At 35.4% G+C, this 27,059-nt stretch overlaps 1 protein-coding gene across 4 annotated transcripts in view; it reads right to left on the reverse strand.

Moving 5' to 3' along the window:
- Positions 1-27,059, reverse strand: part of LOC122798078 (corticotropin-releasing factor receptor 2) — a 1,424,487-nt gene that overhangs the window by 743,350 nt on the left and 654,078 nt on the right. For all 4 annotated transcript variants that reach the window (XM_044066741.1, XM_044066740.1, XM_044066742.1 and 1 more), the window contains one exon: positions 13,960-14,077. In XM_044066741.1, the coding sequence (XP_043922676.1) occupies positions 13,960-14,077 (118 nt within the window). The remainder of the gene's footprint in view (positions 1-13,959; positions 14,078-27,059) is intronic.

The raw sequence follows: 27,059 nt of genomic DNA on the forward strand, positions 1-27,059 counted from the left end.
TGCATTTACATTTTGACAGCCAGTTCCAAATAACTGAAACATTTATCTGTAGATCTCTTAACAGTTGAGCTGAAACTTTGTGTCCAGTAGTTAGGAACCTATTGAAAGCATATAACATTAGATATATTTTGGGAGGGTTATATGGTAGTGAATTAAATTTCAGAGTAAAAAAGTTGAGTACCTAACACTGAGCTTAACTCTGAGAAAGAATAATTTGCGTAAACAACAAAGGTTCTGTTACTGAGAAAACTGATGAATCACTGAACCACATTATTGGACAGCCCACTTTGTGAAGTTATCCATGAAGCCAGTGTTGACTGACTGTCTCAAAGACACATTTGAGATCTAGAAATATGGTACCAGTAACAAGCCCTTTTTCCATATCTGAGTAAAAATGGCTTCTTGAACTATAAAACGCTGTTAGTGTACTGTAGTTTGGCCTGAAGCTATATGGTTGTCTGTCAGAATATCATATTTTGTAATATATTCCAGAAGTTTTTCATATATTAGTTTTTTTTAAAACATTTAGTGATAGGGCAAGTGTTTGCAATAGATGAGTGTATGTGTGTGTGTGTGTGTGTGTGTGTGTGTGTGTGTGTGTGTGTGTGTGTCTCAAGCCTGAAACTGCATTAGCACTATATTCATTGCACACAGTAATCCATGTTTTTCAAACTTTTTTTTAATTAGGTGGTATTTGTTAGTTAGGAAATCTCAGTAAATTAAACAATGACACATTAAAAAATTATTTCAGAACTAAATTACATTAACAGAGGAACCCAGTCTGCATAAGTCACAGTGACATAGTAATCAAAGGGTGACCAAGGGAGTAAAACAAACTGGTAAAATGCCATTAGTTGGAGCTTGCTTATTGCATACCCTTTGTACATCTCCAGCCTTTGGAATGGAACGGCATTAGTAACAATCCTCTGTTATTTTCATTCCAGCTTTCTGAAATTTTTAGTTACCATATTGTTTAGAAAGTTCATAATTTCAGGAATTTTTATGTTATTAAAGTATCAGAGTAAGTCAAGTGCCATGGGCAGCTATACATTCAGAGGGCAAGAACTTTCCTCGGTTCAAGCCTTTAGTAAACCTGTGACCTGCAGTGCTTTATTCTATTAATTTTGTATAAGCTATTCTGTGAAACTAAGAATGACTTTTGTAAAATAGTGAGTTCCCCAGTGACCTAGAGAATGAAAACTATCTCCGCGTAGATATTTTCCTTTGCATAATTCCCAACTATGAATTTCCAAAATTTAGCAGTGATGCACTTTGTCACATTTCGTAAGTGTCTATGGATATTGAATATGTTTATTTGAACTATAAATGATATATAGAATTCTTTCCTTTTTAAATACTTTTTTCTTTAATTATAAAAAAAATACAAATTAGTAAATTTACAAAGACACACAACACAGTCAAACTCTGCCAACAACTTAGTTAATCATTACCAACCTGTCAATAATAGTTCAAACAAATGGAGAATTTCTAAACACTGCACAAAGGGCATGCACTAATCAGTGTATATTCCATTTTATTAAGCACCACACTGTGCTAATCTTTCTGTCTCTTGTCCATCTATTTTCATGCTGAAACGCAACTGACTGCCTCTTTTCTATCACTTTGCAATAAGTCTTTTGCCCCATGCAGAAAAAGTAGAATCTGTTCCTCCTCTCTCTCACTCCAGCCTTTCATTTCCTTTTGAATTTAATCTGTGTAAACTTCTAGTATCTAATGCTTGCTTGTCAAAAAACAGTTTCCAAGTCCCTTATACATCTCCAGAGGCTCGCCACAAATGGATATATCTAAAACATTTGGACTGAACATGCATCAGGTTCTTCATACCTCCAACACTGACCCAGTCCTTCTTTCCAGTTTATATTTAACATCACTGGAGTATGAGTTCAACTAGACAGATCTGTTTATGTTGATCCCATGTGATTAGTTCAGCTTTTAACCTCCAAGTTTACTTTAAAATCTCTTCTAACTCCTTGTGGGTGAAATTTTGAAAATAAGCCTGCTGTTTATCCTTGGTTATACTCAACCACACCTACAATTTACCTTTTCTTCATCCAAATCAAACTGCCCCCATCTATTTTTGTAGCTTGTAGATGTTCTAATGCTCCTTGCTTAATTGAACAGCATTTTATTGTTAACCCTATCTGTGCAAATGTCTATAAGATTTCATAAAACCATATTCTCCTCAAAACTCATTGTATAATTTGAAATAGAGGTACAACTTCTGATTCTACCAGTGAATAGTGTAATGTTTTCACCTTATCATCTCAGCCTTTTCCCTCATCTAAGGATTATTTCAATTTCCCATGTTCAGCATACATTGAATAATCTTTCTTTTTCTAACCTCTTTCAAAATTAGTCCATAATATCCTTATAAATATTATAATAACAACCTGTTCCTCCATATGCAACCCTCCCTTGATATAATACTGCCTCCCATCCCATTTTGCCTTATTCTTCTGTATTCTACCAGCCCATGATTTCACTAATGCTGCCTCAGTAAATAGGATGCAAAAGCAGTAAGGGTGTTCTGCTTAATATTAGGCATTTTCTAACCTCCTAATGCTCTCAGTGGAAGACGTACTCCTTTTGTCTCTGACTGCCTCCGCTATTCAAATCAATTACATATGAATGAGTTCTTGTTTCCTGGACCATTTCTTCCCATACTTCAAGGGTTAATGCCTGAACAGATAGTATAGCCTTCAGGAATATCATTTGGGCCACATTTATACATCCCATAAATGTATTCACTTACCTCTCCATCTTCATAACAAAATAGAAGCTTGACTTAAATTCTTGAAGTTCACCCTGACCGTATTTTCCTATATTTCTATTATTTCAACCCTAAGTGCTTTATCTCCATTTTCCAAACAATTAAATCATCCTTAACTGGACTTGCTATACCCTGGCCAAATATTGTACTGTCTTTTGCCCAATTACATTTGAATACAGATTAAATTTTTAAATTCTCAAAATATAACAAACCCCTTGTCATAGTATCATAGAATCATAGAAGCTTAGTATTTTAATGGTCCTAGAGCCACTTATGCCCTGATTTTCCTAATCATTAATGCCCAAAGACTTGAATAGCTTTGGTATATGCCTGTAACTTAGGGTATTTATAAGTTTCCTCTGCCCATAAGTGTCGCAGTCCAATGGTGAATTTGTGATTTTCTATCCACTTTTCCAAATTGCATCTGAATAAGCTAAGGTAAGAGTTCTGCTTCACATGAATAGGGAGTCTATTTCAGAGAAGAGGTAATTTTTGAGACACATACCAGTCCTTCCAACAGGTGCTATTCAAAACAGGAATATTTGTTGAGCATGTTACATTTTATCGACGTTTCGTCGATGACGTTTTCCTTTTATGGAAAGGAACAACAGAACAACTAGAACTATTCCTTAGAACCATCAATGACCTAACGGGCTTTCTTACCTTTACATTGAACTATTCAAGGAATAAGATTGAATTCCTTGATTTGTACATAGAGAAATTGCCCAACGGGTTGATCAACACAGGGATTTTTCGTAAAGCGTGCTATAGTAATTCTCTGTTAGTGAGATCAAGCATGCACCCCTCATTTGTATTTAAGAACATCATAAGAGGACAGGGGATAAGGGCCTCCAGACTCAATCCAACAACTGAAGGATTCAACTTAGAACTAGATTTGTTGAAGGGTAGGCTATCAGAGAGAGGATACCAAGAGCATGAGGTGGAGAGCAATTTACAAGATCTACCTAATCTAAGGGAAACCACTGCCACACCATATTTTGGCCCTGACAAGCCACATAATAATACAGCTACTGAGTACAGTTCCCAAGTTGTAAAATTCATGACGTCTTTTACTTCTGACAGCTATAGGATTAGGGACATCATAAGCAAGTACTGGAGCATTTTTGATATAAATGGAGAGATAAAGAACATTGTAGGTGAAATTCCGAAATTCCAATATAGAAATCGGAAAAACTTGAAAAGGATGTTATGTGACACTAAGGGAAGTCAGCCTGCTACTAACATAGGACATACTGAGCCATGTGGCAAATGCAATTTTTGCTCTTATATAGACACAAGCATTACCTTCTTGCACCCAGATACAGGGAAAGTTTTCAAAACTACTACTGCAGCAAATTGCATGACTTCTAATATAGTATACCTAGCAGTATGCGCAGTTTGCAAGTGTTTCTACGTAGGGAAAACTAATCGTAGATTTAGAGACCGCATCAGAGAACATGTTTATCATATTAAGAAATGTTACCAGAATAACGCTCTAGCTAAACATGTGGTAGAAAATGACTCCACACATACTTTTCATTTCAGAGTCTTAGAAGTGATACCAATCAATAGTAGAGGAGGAGATATTCGCAATCACACGGAGGATAGAGAGAATGATTGGATTATACGATTAAGAGCAGACAATGGAAAAGGTTTAAATGAGAGAGTATCCATAAAACCTAAACTGAGGAAAAGAAGGAAAATTAAGTAAGACACCCTTCAGATCTATAGATGCATTTGGATTGTATTATTTCTTAATATTTTTAAATGTGTTTATTTATGTCTATAGAATATGTACTTCAAAGAGTACTGATATTATATATAAGTATTTTATATCTTTTATACAAATTTTTAACATTGATATAAGTCTTTATGAACATTTTTTAGTATTTATGTGATGAGTCTTTGACTAGTAGTTTTATTTTAATCATTCCAATATTTTTGATATGTGTTATACTCATTATATAGATTAAATCACATTATCAACATGTACTCACAAGTTTATACATATTGTATAGGTATATATCTGTTGCATTTACATATACAAACATGGACGGCTGCTATCCATATAATACACATATATATTCCAGAGATTTATATATTTCTGCATATGCACCTGATATATCAATTCACCGTACAAGTTTACACATATATATCTTTAGATTACTCAGCACATTACATTATGCACTTGTGACGTTACATATATGAGCCTAGGGATCTAGATCATTTCTATACATATTTTTCACACATGATTATTATATGCCTACATCTATATTTATATATATAAGTATATTTTATTATGAAGCAAGACAAGTTTGTACATATGTATAGCTATATATTTGTTGCATTTGCATACACATTTATACAATACACATATACATTTCAGAGATTTATATACATTTCTGCATATGCACTTTATATATTAGTCTACCATATCAGCTTACACACATATATCTTCAGATTACTCAGCACACTATAATATGTACTTGTGATGTTACACATGAATATATGAGCCTAGGGATCCAGTTCATTTTTTATACAGATTTTTTACATTTTTTATATATGATTGCTAAATGCCTACATCTATATTCATATATATAAGTATTTCTCTAACATAATGTAAGACAATTATATAAGTACACTAGAAGGAATATGATTTTCTACCCACCTACAACCTTGTTTTTAAAAATAGTGACATTTCCCTTTTAAGTGAGTGATGTAATTATGTCTAATTGAACTGCTAGATCATATAAAAACAGCTTTTTGACTCATTTGTATTAGATAGACCTGATGAAGCTATTATTGGCGAAAGCGCTTGTCTGTATGAAATAAAATTTATTATTTTTGCTTGATTCTCTGGAGATTCCTTGGACTTTGGATATCTACATCTCACTGCTTCACCCTCAGCTAACCAGATTCTTTTGGACTCCATTTGTTATTTCTCCTTTAACTGAGGGCGTTCACCGTTTGGTGGTTTTATTTTCTTTTTTATATAACATTAGATATATTTTGGGAGGGTTATATGGTAGTGAATTAAATTTCAGAGGAAAAAAGTAGAGTACCTAATACTGAGCTTGACTCTGAGAAGGAATAATTTGCGTAAACAACAAAGGTTCTGTTACTGAGAAAACTGATGAATCACTGAACCACATTATTGGACAGCCCACTTTGTGAAGTTATCCATGAAGCCAGTGTTGACTGGCTGTCTCAAAGACACATTTGAGATCTAGAAATATGGTACCAGTAACAAGCCCTTTTTCCATATCTGAGTAAAAAAGGCTTCTTGAACTATAAAAAGCTGTTAGTGTACTGTAGTTTGGCCTGAAGCTATATGGCTGTCTGTCAAAATATCATATTTTGTAATATATTCCAGAAGTTTTTCATATATTAGTTTTTTTTAAAACATTTAGTGATAGGGCAAGTGTTTGCAATAGATGAGTGTATGTGTGTGTGTGTGTGTGTGTGTGTGTGTGTGTGTGTGTGTGTGTGTGTGTGTGTGTGTGTGTGTGTGTGTCTCAAGCCTGAAACTGCATTAGCACTATATTCATTGCACACAGTAATCCATGTTTTTCAAACTTTTTTTTAATTAGGTGGTATTTGTTAGTTAGGAAATCTCAGTAAATTAAACAATGACACATTAAAAAATTATTTCAGAACTAAATCACATTAACAGAGGAACCCAGTCTGCATAAGTCACAGTGACATAGTAGTCAAAGGGTGACCAAGGGAGTAAAACAAACTGGTAAAATGCCATTAGTTGGAGCTTGCTTATTGCATACCCTTTGTACATCTCCAGCCTTTGGAACGGAAAGGCATTAGTAACAATCCTCTGTTATTTTCATTCCAGCTTTCTGAAATTTTTAGTTACCATATTGTTTAGAAAGTTCATAATTTCAGGAATTTTTATGTTATTAAAGTATCAGAGTAAGTCAAGTGCCATGGGCAGCTATACATTCAGAGGGCAAGAACTTTCCTCGGTTCAAGCCTTTAGTAAACCTGTGACCTGCAGTGCTTTATTCTATTAATTTTTTATAAGATATTCTGTGAAACTAAGAATGACTTTTGTAAAATAGTGAGTTCCCCAGTGACCTAGAGAATGAAAACTATCACCGCGTAGATATTTTCCTTTGCATAATTCCCAACTATGAATTTCCAAAATTTAGCAGTGATGCACTTTGTCACATTTCGTAAGTGTCTATGGATAATGAATATGTTTATTTGAACTATAAATGATATATAGAATTTTTTCCTTTTTAAATACTTTTTTCTTTAATTATAAAAAAAAATACAAATTAGTAAATTTACAAAGACACACAACACAGTCAAACTCTGCCAACAACTTAGTTAATCATTACCAACCTGTCAATAACAGTTCAAACAAATGGAGAATTTCTAAACACTGCACAGAGGGCATGCACTAATCAGTGTATATTCCATTTTATTAAGCACCACACTGTGCTAATCTTTCTGTCTCTTGTCCATCTTTTTTCATGCTGAAACGCAACTGACTGCCTCTTTGCTATCACTTTGCAATAAGTCTTTTGCCCCATGCAGAAAAAGTAGAATCTGTTCCTCCTCTCGCTCACTCCAGCCTTTCATTTCCTTTTGAATTTAATCTGTGTAAACTTCTAGTATCTAATGCTTGCTTGTCAAAAACAGTTTCCAAGTCCCTTATACATCTACAGAGGCTCACCACAAATGGATATATCTAAAACATTTGGACTGAACATGCATCAGGTTCTTCATACCTCCAACACTGACCCAGTCCTTCTTTCCAGTTTATATTTAACATCACTGGAGTATGAGTTCAACTAGACAGATCTGCTTGTGTTGATCCCATGTGATTAGTTCAGCTTTTACCCTCCAAGTTTACTTTAAAATCTCTTCTAACTCCTTGTGGGTGAAATTTTGAAAATAAGCCTGCTGTTTATCCTTGGTTATACTCAACCACACCTACAATTTACCTTTTCTTCATCCAAATCAAACTGCCCCCATCTATTTTTGTAGCTTGTAGATGTTCTAAAGCTCCTTACTTAATTGAACAGCATTTTATTGTTAACCCTATCTGTGCAAATGTCTATAAGATTTCATAAAACCATTTTCTTCTAAAAACTCATTGTATAATTTGAAATAGAGGTCACTATTACAACTTCTGATTCTACCAGTGAATAGTGTAATGTTTTCACCTTATCATCTCAGCCTTTTCCCTCATCTAAGGATTATTTCAATTTCCCATGTTCAGCATACATTGAATAATCTCTTTCTTTGTACTAATCTCTTTCAAAATTAGTCCATAATATCCTTATAAATATTATAATAACAACCTGTTCCTCCATATGCAACCCTCCCTTGATATAATGCTGCCTCCCATCCCATTTTGCCTTATTCTTCTGTATTCTACCAGCCCATGATTTCACTAATGCTGCCTCAGTAAATAGTATGCAAATGCAGTAAGGGTGTTCAGCTTAAAATTAGGCCTTTTCTAACCTCCTAATGCTCTCAGTGGAAGACATACTCCTTTTGTCTCTGACTGCCTCCACTATTCAAATCAATTACATATGAATAAGTTCTTGTTTCCTGGACCATTTCTTCCCATACTTCAAGGGTTAATGCCTGAACAGATAGTATAGCCTTCAGGAATATCATTTGGGCCACATTTATACATCCCATAAATGTATTCACTTACCCTTCCATCTTCATAACAAAATAGAAGCTTGACTTAAATTCTTGAAGTTCACCCTGACCGTATTTTCCTACATTTCTATTATTTCAACCCTAAGTGCTTTATCTCCATTTTCCAAACAATTAAATCATCCTTTACTGTCTTTTGCCCAATTACATTTGAATACAGATTAAATTTTTAAATTCTCAAAATATAACAAACCCCTTGTCATAGTATCATAGAACCATAGAAGCTTAGTATTTTAATGGTCCTAGAGCCATTTATGCCCTGATTTTCCTAATCATTAATGCCCAAGGACTTGAATAGCTTTGGTATATGCCTGTAACTTAGGGTATTTATAAGTTTCCTCTGCCCATAAGGGTCGCAGTCCAATGGTGAATTTGTGATTTTCTATCCACTTGTCCAAATTGCATCTGAATAAGCTAAGGTAAGAGTTCTGCTTCACATGAATAGGGAGTCTATTCCAGAGAAGAGGTAATTTTTGAGACACATACCAGTCCTTCCAACATGTTTGTTTATGTCACAGACAAGGTTTAAATCCTTAGCTTTGGTAATTCTTGTAATGTTTGTTCTGTGAATCTGTAGCAGATCCACTAGGGTGGGATTGGAGGGTACCTTGTAGATTAAGCATACAGGACCCTTCAATAGTATGTAGGAAACCATGTACAGAGACAAGGCTTTGAGGCAGTCTCATAGGGCATGTTATTTGCACCCAGTATTCTTTTGGTGAGGAACATCTCTGGCCACTCCAGCTGTTGCAAATGCCTTGTCATGTACATGCCAAAGGGTGTTAAAGCGTGAACTGTATTCAATTATTGGTCAAATGATGGCTGCATACAGTGAGACTATGAGTTTCATAGACCTGGATGCCATGCCCTTACTTCAGATTAAAATTCAGGTTACTGTCAACTTGAGTTCCCAAGTCCCTTACCCCTGGGTTGACTCTTAGGGAAGTGTTATCAATGTTGCAACTTACAGGGCTGGTTGTCTTCCAAAATGATATAATTATGCATTTTGTGCATGGAGTTTTAGGCATTGATATGGGCATCAGTTATGTGTCTGTGTCACACCTTCCTGAAGAACATCTATATCTTTGAGGAATTCAGTAACTGTATCGAGTTTGCAGTCATCAGCAAATTTGGTTAGCCAGAGGCTCTCTACATTTGCCTTTACTTCAGAAAAGTATATTCTGAACAGGAGAGATCCAAGCACTGAGCCTTGTTAGACATGGCATAGTAGCATGCCTTGTAATACCAGATTCAATTTATCTGTTGAGGATATGGTCATCTGTGAAGCAGAAATTTACATTCTGCTAGCATGAGCATCCCTTAAGAAGGATCTGATCTTTTGAGTTCATACCTCATTAACCAGACAGAATAAGGTTGACAACATGGGATATCCCTGTCAAGTGCCCCTCTCAGCTACCACTCCCTTTGTTAATACATTATCAGCAATGATCCATATCTTAAAGAGTGTTATAAAATGCATACATCTATTTTGTAAAACAACCTTCAGTACCCACTTCCTTTAAAGTTTTGAAAAAAAACACTGTAATATCAAAAGCCTTAATGTTAATAAAATGACCCTGCTTGCTTTAAAGCATGCTTGGCATCCTCAATATACTCCCCAGTCCTCAACAGCTGTTTTCTTTTATCCTACCTTTTACAAACCCTTTTGATCTAAACTTCCACCACACCACATCAGAGATTAACTTCTCTGGAATAAGTATCAGGATTGTAGCCAGAAGTTTAATTCTACACACATCAAAGAAACAATGCAATAATTATCTGGACCTGCCATATCTTGGAGATAAGTACCATTCTAGTCATAATAAAGGATTTGGGGAAAAAAACATTCTTCTGCATCCATTGTACATTAGAAAAAGTTACTATATTCACTTCCTTCATACATTTCCTAGGGATCCTGGCTTTCTCCCATAGCTTTGTCTGTTCTGAACTTGTTCAACCATTTATAATCATTTACACTCCAAAACCTTATATATAACTGCAGTCATTTTCCCCTCAGTTATACCCTCCTTTCTGTTTCCAGTCTGCCTACTCCCACTTATCATATTACTGTAAAAGTCAAACTCTTCCTCTCATGAGTTGACACTATCCTCCCCTTTTAAGACAGAGTCTGTCTATCCTATTTTCCTTGAACTTCTTAGCTATGACTCTTCCAGCCTTCTTACCCTGTGCCCACTGAAATACTGCTGTCTTACTCTACCACTTCTGAAAACAAGAATACGTGATCTTTGTTTTTAATTTTTGCAGTGTAAACTCCTCTTCTTCCCTATCATTTACTCCATCCCCTAATCTTCCCAGAAAATCTTTCAGTGCTGGTCCTACCCCTTTACAGCTCCTTACTCTTCCATTCTCATCCACTTTAGTGCACACTTGACTGCATCTGACCAAATGTGCATCACATTACAGTTTTCACATACATTGCTATTCAGGACCTCTTCAATAAAGTCACTAACAGTAACTGCAATTCCAAAATTACAGCAAGGGAAAACACTGATGATGGTTTCATGATTCATCAGCAAAAAGCTATGTAAAAATAGAATCCAGGGAAGCAGTCCAAACACACCCAAAACCTTGTACAACAACAGTCTGCTACTCCTAAGCTTCTGCAACCAAAGAACACAGTAATACAAAAACAATAATAATAGTCTAAAATCTGAAATCATCCCATTCCAAACTATTCTGGTCAAGTCTATGCAAGCTGTGTTATTAGCACATTCCCCTAACTCAATCCTCTCCCCTGAATCACTAAGGAAGTGTATTACTACCTCTATCTTCTCTTTTGACTCTAATGATGAAAACACAAAGGGATGAGCCCTAACTCTAATGATGAAAACACAAAGAAATGCTTCTAGTGTACTACATCTATAAAAACAGCAAAATTACACGAACAAGCAGGGATATAAAACATGAGTTCATCGTATATACTTAAGCATTTATCTAACAGTTTCCAACACCAACAAGACTTTGATACTTAAAACAGTAATGGTACAATATAATTTGCAAATGTTATTTACAGACATTGAATCTTCTGCATTTTAAACACTGATACTGTTGTGATGATGTGTTACTGTGCAACCAAAGTTAAGATAAATGAAGTATACATTTCTTCCAGATCCTAATCTAGAGAATCTACTTCATTTAACCTGGTACTCTTTAGGTCAGAAGAACTGTACACATTAAAGACAGACAGACACACACACACACACACACACACACACACACACACACACACACACACACACACACACACACACACATGTATGGGTCCACTTCACATGGCTAAAACCTGAAAATACTGAAATTCATTTCACTGAGTGCACAATCTTGAATGTTCAAAATACGGAATATTCATTTGACTGAATTTCAGAATGCTGAAAGCTTACAGTGCTGAAATGCAAAATACAAAATGGCAGTGTGTACAGTACTATAAGGTAAGTAAAGGGTATATGACCTTTTCCCCACTGTAGTGCGATCCCGGAGTTAGTATATATAGTTTGGGGGATGTGGGGGGGCATAGCTCCTCACCTAGTTTGGTTTTGTATCATCTAGTGTCTGTTAATAAAGTAGGTAAGTAGTTTTTATTTTTGGAAAGAGTAAGTCGTTGGTGTTGTAATTATGCATTTTTTCTTTTATAGTTTTCATTTGGTGAGATGAATTGTTAGTGGTATTTGCACGGTTCATTTGGTATTGTGAACCTAGGTTTTCTGAGTTTTAATGTTATTTGTGATGAAATGTTTGATATTCATGGATTTGTGCATATTTTGTTATGTTAAGCAATTTACAGGTGAAGGGAAACACATGTCATATCTATGGCTTAGCATTCTGTATTTTGCAATTCAGCATCATAAGCTTTCAGTATTCTGAAATTCAGTCAAATGAGTTTTCAGTATTTTGAACATTCGGGATTGTGGACTCAGTCAAATGAATTTTGGAATTTTAAGCTTTCAGTCATGTGAAGTGGACTCGTGTGTGTGTGTGTGTGTGTGTGTGTGTGTGTGTGTGTGTGTGTGTGTGTATATATATATATATATATATATATATATATATATATATATATATATACGTGTGTGTGGTTAGAGTGTGAAACATGAAATGCTCATATAAATAATTTTTTTCAGATTGTAAATAACAGCAAATGCTCATATGACTGAACATTGCTTTCACTGGAGTTTTTGCCACCAGCATTTTATATGGGATCGTGGTGCAGTGGGGTATGGGATTTTGCCCTTACCCTGCTGTTGTGTCATCTCAGATTTGGTATATATAATTAGTAAATGGGCTGGGGGCTGCAGGGAGGCTTGCCCCCCCTGCAAAAATGATTTTTAATTTTTGTTGTTTTTGATAATAAATTCAATCTAAAATGATCATTCTTTTGATGGTTGGTATTTTGAATGTCCGGTGTTTGATGAAATACTATAGACAGATAGATAAAATAACGGACTATACTGCCCCCAAAATGGCAATCATTTATTTATTTATTTAACATTTGTTAACCGGGAAAGTCGACGGAACAAAGTCAATTTTCAGCAGAGGCCTGGGGAGAAACACTCCAGATGCATGCTTTTTAAACATTGCTAAATTAACAAAATGACAAAAGTTATCTGTTTTGATCTGGTTTCAAATACTGTTTTTAAAACTTAACATTCTGTTTTAAAATCTACTTCATAGGATGGTGTCTTCAGTTTTGCAGCTCTACATGCATTGCACAAAATAAAAATAAGAATGTATAAATGCACTCTGAAATTATATATATTCAGTATTAACACCACTCAAAACAACGTGCTTCTGGAATGCTCCCATTGTAAATTTTGGGACATTTACTGAAATCAAACTGTTTAGCACATATATAATGTAACAGGAATTAAAGTATGTCCAACAACATCTCTGTGTCATTAGTCAAATCAATATTCTTTCTATCAGAAAACTATGAAATCCAGTACTTTATGTTTCCTTGCATAAACAATTTCTTTTTTTTAATTTTATCTCTAAGTACATCTATAGAGAAAAAGGTGAGTGTATATCTTTTATATCATTCCCCTTACGAAATAAAGTTAAATGTTACATTGTAAGCCCTGACAATATAGTACAGTTATAAAAATGATACTCTTTCTACATTCATCTGAAAATAAGCATTTGAGGTAAGTGTGATTAAATAAAATTATTCATGATAATGCAAAATTCCTTGAAATTATACCCACAGAAATAAAATTATCTGAATTCTGATATCTGACAGAAGACATTAAGGTATTGAATCTTGACTGTATTTTTACTAAAAATGTCACTGACACCAATCCATCATAATCTGATAAGGACACTAATATATATACTTACAGCACTTAATGAATAAGAACATGCTTATGAACAGCGCTATTTGCTTTAGAAAAGAAATGTTCAGTGTGCTGGTTAAAATGCTACTTTAGTCAGGAGTTTCACACTTACATAAAAGAATCTCAGCATACCTCATTACTTTCATGTATATTGTGATCAATCATTTGCAGCAGAAACCACATTATATTCCTCAGGATGAAGGTGGTGATAAGGTTCCAGTGGATAATATTGCGTAGACATCTGATACTTCTAAACAGAGTAAACAAAATTTGTGAGATGTAAGGTATAATCTTGTGGGATTAAACAGTTCTAATTTTATATTATTGATAATCTGTTTCTCTAAATGAATAAAACTGAATCAGAAAGAATGTTTGGTCACACTGATTTATTTATTTATTTGTTATTTGTATTTCTTAATGGACATTTCTGACTGCACATAGACCATTGACATATGAGGCTCCTAGAAAAAAACCTTAGTTATAACAGAAAAAAAATTCTCCTAAATATGTACAACTGTGTGAAATATAGTACACTAGCTAAGCAAAAATAAGACAGTACCACATGATACAATCATGGCATCAAAAAAGACACAATAATATAGATAGAGGCAGATGGGAGACGATGGAGTCAATAGATCAAGAAAACATTCAGAAATTAATAACAGTCAGGAGAAGTTAATATGAGCAAATAAGATACGTTGTGACACTAGCACTTTTAATGAGCTTAAATGTTAAAAGTTTTGGCACAGGGTTTGGATGGTCTCCAGATACTTGCAGCCTAAAAATCGACAGGAATATTTCTTGCCAGTAGGCTAATTATATGTTCAACATGAACATGTGATAAAGTGTAAATAATACATAAATGGAAGCATGAGCTGATTCAGGATAAAAAGAATACTGAGGTGAGTGCTGCCCTAAGTTGTAAATGCAATATACATTAAAGTATTCAAATCTGATGAGTAGGTAAGGCGATTTAGGATACTGAGTAGAAGGGTGCCTGAATATTTTTTCTAAAATGCTTGGTTAAAGGAAATTTGCTAGACAAAAAAGTTAGACAATAAGGGAGAAATGCAGAATCCCATAAATATATTAAGATTATAAGGTTAAAGTAAATTGTGAGACTATTGATCAAAGGTTAAAATAAGATATACACCATTTTGTTAGTGATTAAGTGGCAGCGCATTTGCCTGAATACTATAGTATAGAATGACAGCGTGTGTGGTTCTTCAAAATACCATTCACATGTAGTGATTAAACTGCAGCCAGAACTTAACATTTTCTGTCTAATATGCAGTGATCTTTGAAGTCACTGTGTAATATTGACCCTTCAACTGGTCCATTGCTATGTCTGCTTTAATGTTTATAATATCTTTTGTTTGTTCCTATATCTGCTTATGAATTTGTTTGTTCTCATTAAGACTCTTTCTTTGAAATGATGATTTTATATCATTATATTTAGTTTGCAGAGTAGATACATTGGCTTGCTGAGAATGCCATTTTCCAGTGGTCTGTGAAGCAGGATAGGCATAAATATGCATCCCAGAGGGTGACTGATGAGCGAGATGTGCTTTTATGAAGCTAGAAGCTGGAATAATTCTTATATAGTTGAGAGTATAAACTGTTTAATGTGTTTCAATGTCTTACAAAATGAAAGGCACCTCCATTGTTTTTTGGTGGACAGAACTTTAGGGGGGAAATCAGTGTGAGTAGCTTTTGATCTGAGTATGGCCACATTAACATCCACATTTTATCTATACCATTATAAATATGAGATGATACTTTGATTCTGCTGGAAAAAATGTGACTGTGGTAATACTCAAGGTGGACTTAAAGCCGTAGAATCTAGAAGAGATTTTAAGCATTTAACATTACTCAAAATGGAAAAAGAACCCTGGGTCTTTACATGAATGAAATTCAGAATGGATCTAGCTATTTTAATCCTCCATTCCCGAGTGACAATATAGGCAGCAAAACATCCTTACAGGTGCTTCATTCATGAGCATGATTCCTACAACAAGATCACCATGCAATTCAAGAGAGTTTAAAACTGAGACTCGCTGAAGATCATTCTTAGAAGAATAAGACAAGTTTTCTTGAAATATATATTCTGCAGGTATCTGAAGAGTATAAACACTTGTCTGTAACTTTAAATGGTCGCAGCAGAGTGTTTCTTGAACTACAGCAGGGTCAGGAGACAACTGTTTAATCAGGTATATAATGTAGACTAGTCACAGAGACTAAAACTCTTGTATTACAGTACCTTCATGAATTATAACTCCTTGACTTTTCTCAGTCATTCTGCCTTGGTGTGTGTGTGTGTGTGTGTGTGTGTGTGTGTGTGTGTGTGTGTGTGTGTGTGTGTGTGTGTGTGCGTATGTGCGTGTGTGCGTGTGTGTGTGTGTGTGTGCATGTGTGCGTGTGTCTGTGTGTGTGTGTGTGTGTGTGTGTGTGTGTGTGTGTGTGTGTGTGTGTGTTTTTGCAGAGTTACAAATACTTCTGACACTAAAATCCCAATATTAAGTGCAAATAACCTAAAAGAGTACTGCTACCTTTTCTGTTACTTATTTTGATCTGGCTCAGTTGTCTGCCATGCACTGTTCTGTGTCAAAATCTTCCAACTTTTTTTAAGTTGAACACAAGTTTTGATTCTAAATTATATTTCAGATCTCTGTCAGCAGTACACTTCTAACATAATTTCCTGTTTCCAATCATGCCAGTAGCAATTATAATTATCCTGAAATGTAGTTTCCTTATTGCTCTGCCTTTAACATCTTATTTTGTTCATTTATCTTGTAATAAAAATGGAAAACTGTTGCCACAATTCTATTATCAAAGGTCCCCATCTATCATAAACCCAGTAGTTAACGTTCCTCCCTTAGACAAAATATTTGCATGTTCATCTATAAGCAGGTCTTTCTATATATTGACCATTTCTGTGTATAATGAAAGTCCCAAGATAATTTCAGATCTGCTTTCAACACCTCTTTTGCCTTATACCTGGCAAGTGATCTATCTCCATTTGCTATAGATGTACAGTCTTTTATTCCCCAAGCCTACAATGAAATGTATTCCAGGGATATTCTTAGTCTATTTTTATTTTTTTATATTTAAAGACAACCTTCCTTCTGATTTACCTACTCTAAAAAAATATTCTTTATGTGACAAATTGCTTTGATTAAAATAAAACACTGCCTTTAATAGGAATAACTTTATTTCGAATTTATCTAAAAGAAAATCTACTAAAATACATCCAAAATACTCTATTATACCTATTTTCTGAATTTATTTGACTCATACATTTAACTTCATTGTCCTTACAGGCACTTATAATACCTTAAAGTCTATAGAAACCCTAGCATTACCTTTCATAGCTGTGCAGAATTTTCTGTTAATAAAGTACTTTGTCAGCTCAAAATATCATATACAATTACAAGTTAGCTTAAGCAATAATCCATCTGGATAACTACAAAAAATATCTTTAATTCCTGCAGTAGAGTGAACACTTCCCTCTTCGTCTTTTGTAATTTATAAAATGCTACAATATTACAAAGAGTTCAGAATACAACCTTATATGTTTATAAATATTTAGAGAATGGGAAAAGTGTGCATCTAAATACTGCCTGGAAAAACAGATGCTCTCTACCATTGTGTTAATATACAGGTAATGCCAAGTAAAACAAACATGGACTGATGAAGTCTGGATGCACTGGACAAATGAGCTTAACTAAAGTACATTACATTTATTATATTATTTGATCCTGCCTTGTATTGCTTCCTACCACACTCCACATTCTTTATCTTCACCAAATTTTTTGAGTTATTAGTTATTTTTTGGTTAAGACCTACTATCCACTTTTTATAGTTTTTATTTATTTATTTAATCTGTTACATTCCCCATTTGTTTTCTGAATGTTTGTTCCAGCATTTCTCATGAGGCTCGCTGATCACTGTATTGAGCATTGTCCATTTACTTTAGCCTGCCTCAATTTGTTTTACATACGTTTGTATCCAGTATATAACGTACTTCAAAATATTTAGTTATAATTTTATTTCTAATGCCATTCAAAGCACTTCATTTTTGCATATGTGTTTTGGAATTATAGCAGTTGTTCACTACGGCTTGGATTTTGAGCTACAGCCAAAAATGGACTTTAGTCCAGTCCACTCACCTATTTAACAAATGCATAAATAAAAAAAAAGAAATATATACATTTCCTTGTATTGCTGTTGTAGTATGAGAGACTGTAAACCATAAATATAATGCTATCCCTTGGTTTTATCATATATATTTTATTTATTTATTTATTTATTTATTTAACATTTGTTGACCGGGAAAGTCCGATTAGGTTCCACAGATCCTGTTTTCAGCGGAGGCTCGGGGAGAAAATGCTCCAGAAAAAATGAAAAGGAGATTTTGCACAGATGCATGTAAATATATGAATACATATACACACATTCATATATATAGATCTATTTGTATGTATATGGTATAAGTTTCTTTTGCTAGACTTTTTTGCTCAACTTTTGATTCAGTTGACTGTTTTCACCAGTTTACAGTTTGTTGACTATTCACTTAGTGCAGGAATGTATAACAATGGGGTTCAGAAAGTCTTCCCTTTCAACTAGGCAAAAATGCAACTAGCCCATGTGGTGTACTGTGCTGATTCCCAAATTCGTGTCACCCTCAATTTAAAGTTGAGTAGAAAAAAAAAAGAAGTCTTTTCACACTTGAAAACCAACTAAATAAAGAAAGAAAGCAGTAAAGCTCTTCTCCTCTCCCGTAATTGATGCAAGCTGCTTCTTAAAACTAAAAGGTATTACAAGCAGCTGGCAACACTTACAGGAAAAACACTTCTCATAGAAAGTGCTTCATCTGTGACTAGTGCAAAATCTGTATTTACTTAAGATGAATAATATCCTTGTTTATTCATAATGCAAATCAAGTACTGCACTCCTGCATTGTCAGCAACTGTCAATCAAGCTCCCTGGGTGCTTCTGATTTGTGCAGTTGTCCTGCTTAAGGTTGTGCAACTTGGGGAAATAGTAATGATACATCTAAAAAGCAATATTGCATAAGGAAAAATAAATTTTGACTACTACACACATGCACATACAATCACACAATCAAGTATACATATAATGTGTGTACGTACATATCATATATATATATATATATATATATATATATATATATATATATATATATATATATATGTGTGTGTGTAGGTATATATATATATATATATATATATATATATATATATATATATATATATATCCACACACACACACACACACACACACACACACACACACACACACACACACACACACACAGATATAACTATATACATACAGATACACGCACCTCTCTCTCTCTCTCTGTATATATATATATATATATATATATATATATATATATACATAAATATATCTTGATATTTGAAGAGAAATAATACAGGCAAAGAAATCCAGATATGGAAAACTTTACAACACAAAAAATAAGAAGACAAAGAGGAAAAGTAGAAAACAAGATTAGTAATGGAGAAGTTCAAGAAATAGAAACTGAGGTTATGGATTACCTGTAAAGTGAAGGATTCAGTGTGGAAAATCTAATTCAGAAGCACCACAACAGGATAGAGCAATGGCCATCCAAATTAAGGGGAAACCAGTGGAACTGAAGCAATTGGTCAGGTGCCATATGAAGATATTTTGGAGCCTTCCACAGGAAACCAGTATGAACATTCACTTTAAGCTGGACAGCAAGGGAAGGAACAGGAAACTGTGGAAACTCTAATGCAGTCAATGTTGAGGAGTGATAGGCCAGTGAGTTCCCATATGACAGAGCAACAGATGGCACAGGATGAAATTGAAGTGAATGTGCTACAGGAAGATGCAATACAACTTTATTTAGAATGCCCACAGGAAAAGGAAAACAAAAAATGTACCCTCAGTTTAGAAGAAAACAAGCTAAGAAAAGAGTTGCTTGATTTAATAGAGATAGACATATTAAGATCAATGAAATAAATTGACTGAAGAAAAGCAATAAAACCCCAAAAGTCAAAAGTTTGACAAAACAAATGAACATAGTAATTAGGACTGTCCATAGAGATCTATAAGATATAATAGAAGTAAACAGGATATATTACTGTGCAGCTAAATTAATAAGTTATAATGTTCTACCACAAGAGCACAGAGTAGTGGAGGAGACAAAGGGGAGAAATCGAATGCCATCATGGAAGTATTGAATAGAGAAAACTATAAAGCAATTAAGACAAGAAGTGTCACTGTCAGAAGAGTATAGAAGAGAGAACAGAGCAACAAAAATACTTGAAAGACAGATGCGATAAAAGAAATGCGCAGTATTAGAGCAGATCAGGATCTATCATGCACTATCGTAAATAAACTAAAAATCTCAGCAGAGGCAGAAACACTTAGAAGATACATAGATAAATATAAAGTACAAAATAAGCAATTTCTTGATGACCCAAAAAAAGTTTTATAGAGAATTGGGAAACAAGGTAAAAGGAATTGAAAGACCACCAAAAAAGAAGAGATTTGGAGAAGTATTTATGAAGATGCTGTGGAACGTAACAAAGATGCTAACTGGATTGAAGAAGTTAAAGAATAAGAAGTTTAAAGGTACAGCATATGAAATGTGATGAAGTAACAGCCAGAGAGATTGAAATGAAGTTAAGAAAAGCCTCTAACTGGAAAACACCAGGCACAGATGCAATACCTAACTTCTGGTTAAACGTATTAGCATCTTTACACGAAGATTTAGCCATGGGTAAGAACTATTTATGCACACCCTGAAGAGACACCAACTTGGCTAACAACAGGAAAAACAATGCTTCTACTTAAGACTGAACCTGCAAGCTACCCTAAAAATTATAGACCAATAACGTGCCTTACAATGACATATAAACTATAAACTGGAATTAAGGCTGATAAAGTTTATAGTCATTCAAAAGAAAACACAGTTATGGCAGTAGAACAAAAGGACAATAGAAGAAAGTCATAAGGAACAAAGGATCATTTGTTGTTAAATAAAGTCATACTGGAGAACTGTAAAAAGGGGAAAAATTTAAGTATGGCTTGGACTGATTACAAAAAATGGATTTGATAGTATCCCACATTCATGAATAAAAGAGTGCTTAAAAATTTATAAGAAAAACCCTACACTGATCAACCACATTACAGTCACCATGAAACAGTGGCAGACCCCTTTGCAATTAAGCCATGATAAAGGACAAATTATTATTCCAAGGATAAAAATTCAAAGGGGGATATTCCAGGGTGACTCTCTGTCACTGCTGTTAATTCTGTCTTGACCTTAAACCATTGTCTACTTAACAGCTTAGGTCATGGCTATATTTTGTCTCCTAGAAAACAATAAAGTGTAATGACTTCTCATTTTATCTTTATCTATGATTTGAAACTGTACAGCTCATCAGATGAGGAAATAAAAGCACAGCTGCAGGTTATCAAAACTTTTTTCAGATGATATAAGAATGTCATTTGGTCTTGATCTGCGAAGGCAACCTTTAAGGCAGGAAAGCTGCAATACCCAGAAAATATCATCTCGGACAGGAATGTGATATAAAGGAACTTGAGGAAGAGGGAGTGTATAAATACTTGGGAATTGAAGGATCAGCAAGATAAAGTGTATAAATATTTGTGAACTGATGAAGGATCAACAATAAAACATGAACAAATGTGAATAAAACTTAGTAAGGAATACTTTTGAAAACTTAAGTTAATCCTGAAAACGGCACTGACATCTAGACACAAAATTCAGGCTATAAACCAATTTGCACTTTCTGTCCTAACTTACAGTTTTGGAGTGAATGACTGGCCTCATGATGTGTTACATAGATTAGACATAAAAACAAAAAGGATGATTCATGCTCACCAAATGATATACAAAAATCAGTGTATACCAAGATTAAATATTCCCCATTCCGAAGGAGGGTAGGGCCTCCTTGAAATTGATTACATATATAGATTTGCAATCTTGGGACAGCACACATATGTGCTGGCCTCACAAGACCCAAACATAGTGATAGTTTTGAAACATGAGGAGAAGAAATCTAAAATGATTTCTCTGCTTTGTCTAGCAGAAGCACATCAGCATCAAGTAGGAATGGAAATCAAACCAGAAGTAGATAAAAATCTGGCAGTAACTGAATGTGCCAAAAAAACAAAATAAAGAATATAAGATGAAGGACCAGATAAGAAGACAACAAATGTGGAAAACGAATAAATATAGTTGCAAGTACAGAAAACTTCTGGAAGAACCTCATGTTGATCAGGAACGAATGCAGGAATGATTAAGGAGAGGTGAATTCAAACCAAGAGATGAAAGGTTAATATTGGCAGCCTAAGATAGTGGACTATGTACACATTGGTTTACAAAGTACATTGAATATAGTTTTATAGGTTCATCGGTAGGTACTAGGCTATCTGCCTGAAGGCATTTATAAGCCGAGCCGGAATGTGTTGGCTTTCGCCACCCCCTTAGATTAGTTCCCTGTGCCTCTGTCCAACAGATCCATTGAAGTGATCCCTGGGGTAAACTTTCTGTTTCCCATCCACTCATCAAGGTTTCTCTTGAAGAGGGTTAGTGAGGAGCTCTGCCTAATGTAGATTGGAATCTTGTTCCAGATCATGGGAAGTCTCTGAGACAGGAATCTATCCCTCCAGCATGTTGTTTTTATTGTTGTGGTGAGGTTTAGATCCCTGGAGCATGTGGCTCAAGAGGATATGGTTTTCTTTAGGTGGATCATGTCCATCAATTCTGGGTTGGAATATGGCCTTGTATATCAGGCAGAGATCCCCTCTGAGTAGGCGGTATGCAACCGAGTACAGCTGGAGGTTCTTCAGTCGAGCTGCATAGGGCATCTGCTTGAGGTCAGTGATCCTCTTGGTGAGGTACTTCTGTGGTCTTTCCAGTTGTTGCAGGTGTCTTTTAAGGTACATCCCAAATGGGGTAGTGTACTCTACGATGGGTCTGATGAGTGATGCGTAGAGGGGCCAAATAACCTCTTTCGATTTGGATGCAAACCCTTTTGTGATTAGGTGGGCCACATAGAAAGATTTACTAACCACTTTGGCAATGTGATTATCAAAGGAGAGGTTACTGTCTACTTGGGTCCCCAGATCCCTTATTACATCTTCCGTATTTAGGGGGCTACCACCTATGTGGTAGTTTGTGGGTACTTTGTTTTTTTCCAAAGGGGGTGACTATGCACTTTTTGTCATTTAGCTTGAGGCCATGGTTTTGACACCAGGTATCTGTCTCAGTGAGACCTTTTTGGAGGATGTCTGTGTCAGCCGGAGAGTCAGTTATAGCCCCTAGGTTGCAGTCGTCTGTGAACTTGGTCAGCCATAGTCCTCCTGTGCTTGCCTGTACCTCTGAGAAGTATATGCCGAACAGGAGGGGTCCTAGGACTAAGCCCTGGGGAACGCCACTTGTAACCGGTTTAGAGTCAGACCTAGCTCCCGCAACTCTTAACATGTGAGTTCTGTCCATGAGCCAGTTGGCAACCCATCTCATGACATAGGGGTTTATGTTCAGGCTGGTGAGCTTGTCTATAATACCTGAGTGGGGAATGGTGTCAAGGGCCTTTGCAAGGCCTAGGTAGGCTGTGTGGACCACCTTTCCCTCGTCTATAGCCTTGGTAACTGTCTCAAAGAAGTCCACCAGATTTACGAGGCATGATCTGCCCTTAACAAAGCCGAACAGGGTAGGGTCCAGTGTTTGGAGGTTCCCGATGTCTCTGTTAATGAGATCCATGATGATGCACTCCATAGCTTTGCAGACCAAGCTAGTCAGACATATAGGGCAATAGTTCCCGGGGTCCGCTGTGGCTCCACCTTTGTGGAGCAGAATAACCGTTGCCACTCTGTGGACATGTAGCCTGTGGAGAGGCTGAGTTTAAACAGTATGTTTAGGTGAGGGGTTAGTTCATCTTTGAGCTCATGTAGGACGCAGTCTGGCACACCGTCCAGTCCCATTGATGCTGTGTTTTTGGCTTTGGAGAGGGCTGTTTTAACCTGAGGTTCTGTGATTTCAGGGGCACTACATTCTTCTGGTATAGTTATGGGCCTTTTGGGGGTGAGACTGGGGTGAAGTTTGCACTGAACTTGTCTGCCAGGATGTTGGCTATATTGGTCGGTTCAGTGTATTTTGTGCCATTCTTTACTAACTCCGAGCAGATCTGAGAATTACCACTTAGATTCTTGGCATAGCTAAAGAATGCCTTGTGGTTATCTTTGGAGTACATGTGGGAGAAACAGACAAATGTAAGTTTTGTAAAACAGAATTCGAAACAGCTGCACACCTCATTGGTGGTTGTGACATACTAATTGTAGCAGGACTGTATATTGAAAGGTGTAATAATGTGGCAAGACTGTTGCACTGGGGATTGTGCAAACATTATGGTATTGAAGTGTCTGAAAAACACTGGAAACATGAACCACAAAGCACCACAGAAAATGATGAAGTCTACATTATATGGGATAACCCATTACCAACAGTTCAAAAGACAGATACTAGAAAACTGGATATAGTGGTCCACGAAAAGAAGACAAAAGTAGCATTGCTCATTGAAATCGCCACACACAATGACTACAGTGTATTGTGTACAGAAAGACACAAAGTCATAAAATATCTGCATTTGCAGGCAGAAACAAGAGCAATGTGGAAGAAAGATACCCAGACAGTTCCAAAAGTAGTAGGAGCAACGGGTCTTAAAATAAACAATCTACAATCGTATTTAGATATGTTACCAATACATGTAACTCCATAAGATCTGCAGAAGGAGTCATTACTGGGTACATTGTGGGTGCTGCGAAGAGCATTTCTGGCTGACATCAAAGATTGTAACAACACTAATTTCAGGAACTTTAATCATACTTTGACTAAGGAATGGGGTCCATTCCGATCATGATAATAGAAGCCCAAATGCCTTGGAAAAATTAAAAAAAGTAAGAGTGCATATACATATATATGCATATATATATATATATATATATATATATATATATATATATATATATGTATATATATATATATATATATATATATATATATATATATATATATATATATATATATATGTGTGTGTGTGTGTGTGCATATACATATATATATATATATATATATGTACATATACATATATATATATATATATATATACACATACCTACAGACACACACACCTACATATACATATATATATATATATATATATATATATATATATATATGTTTACTATCATCTATTCGACAGCCAAAATAAATTCCTACCTTAAATATCAACTAAGAAGTTCAACCCGGAATGTCAATAAGGTCAGAATGTCGCAAACACACTTCCTGTTGTGAATTCGATCTTTCTCAACATCCGTAGACTACAGTCTGACACTGCACATCATATGACATGACAATTTTTGCAGGTAGGCTTGTCCCCCACATGCCCTGCAAATTACATATTCCAGCTCCAAGAATGCACTACAGTGGGGAAAAGGGTAAATTTCCCGATCCCCACTGTACCGTGATCTATAGTTAATGAGTTGATTCATATTGCCAAGGGTATATGGTTTGATTACTTTCACCTCTGTTTACCTACCATGTGACTCTTTGCAAGTTGCTTTACCACACAGTGCTCCCATGATACCGTTGAAAAGGATTGTTTGTGTCCAAAGGACTTACCCAATTAACAAATGTATAAAAATTCAATTTCCCTAATAATACAAGTACAAGATATCCCATGTGGCATGCAAGCTAAACCAATACATATTCATTTATTTTTCTAAACAATTTTTTGTTTGAATTACAGTTTCTCATTCATTTCATTAGCATGTGGCAATTATATTCCTTGCTTAAACTGTTTGTTGACTAGGGCTGTATGTGGTTTCCACAGGTTCTTATGAATGATTTGTTTCATAGGTTGCTTTCCACTGTATTTCTAAAATGATTTTAATGTTATTTTAAGGATTAAGGAAAATATGTGGTATAATTTCAGTAGTGCAGTGAAACGGTTATGTTACTATTTGCTTTTATACTTTATGTTGTTTGTAGTTTGAACTTATTTTCTTTATTTATAATGAACTGAGTTGATTTTGTCAGTAAAGCTGCTTTCTATCTGATCACTCGGGACAGCCCTTGGAATTAAGAAAGGGTTGTCATGAGTAGGAAGTCTAAATATGAGTAGCCAGCTCTCGTTGTAACCCTTTCCCATTTTGACCCCTTCCTATTACAGTGATTTTCATAAACAGAAAAATCACAGCAGAGGGTAGTCTCACTGGCTGTGGTGCAGGATAATATATTTGTTTTCCTGAAAAAAAAAAAAAAAAAAAAAAAATCCTTGTTTCCCACCTTTCCTAAACTAGAATAGTCCCTTATACAGGCTTTGCTGTATTCTGGACTTTTAGATAGTTCCTGTGTTGCCCATTTCCTTATTTGGATAGAAGGAAGTTTCTTTGCTCACCAGTGGGAGTGGGGAGCCTTGAGCAGCCTATCTGTCCCTGAAGGAGTGACCTCAGCACAAGAATCTTGTAGTAATTGGCCATTTTGGGCCATTTCTAGCTCTTTGAAGTTCCCTGCATAAAAACCCGCTTTAGCGCGGCTTTGCGCGATTGTGCGCATAGCACAGTATCGGGCAGCGCCACTTAATCGGGTTTAAACTATTCCCGGCTCCACAAAGTCTGCTCTTCACTTTTTCTCTTAGAACTGCTCTATCTCTCACATTAAACATCCTATTCTCAATCTAAGGCCCTGCACTTGCCCAAACAAGCAATCTTACAATCTAGCAGTAATAAACTAAAAGCACTATACATCCTCATATACTCTCCAAAATTACCTTGTCGTCTATTGGGCCTTTTTAATTAAGTGATAAAAGAGTTCCCTTTACTACTCTAGCATATCCAAAGGTCAGTTAATGGTTTCCTCTCCAGTCCAGCTGGTGAATCTGGGAATCTTGAGGAAATGTTACAACTGCCTCATGTACATGGACAACCCTCTCCTCCTCCAAACAGGTTTAAACATATGTGAGAGATGCAACTGTATAGCCAAACTGGAGGCTGAGCTCTCTCACTTCAGAACTGGTGTAACTAGTCAGGAGGAGAAGGTAACCTCACACAACACTAATCCAGTCTAACATAGTCCTACCACAACAGCAAATCAAACACATAAATACACAAAAACATACTCGGAGGCTCTAAACAAA

Source organism: Protopterus annectens, chromosome 3.part1, assembly GCF_019279795.1.
Source record: "Protopterus annectens isolate FY-2018-M chromosome 3.part1, PAN1.0, whole genome shotgun sequence".
In the NCBI taxonomy this organism is placed as follows: domain Eukaryota; kingdom Metazoa; phylum Chordata; order Ceratodontiformes; family Protopteridae; genus Protopterus; species Protopterus annectens.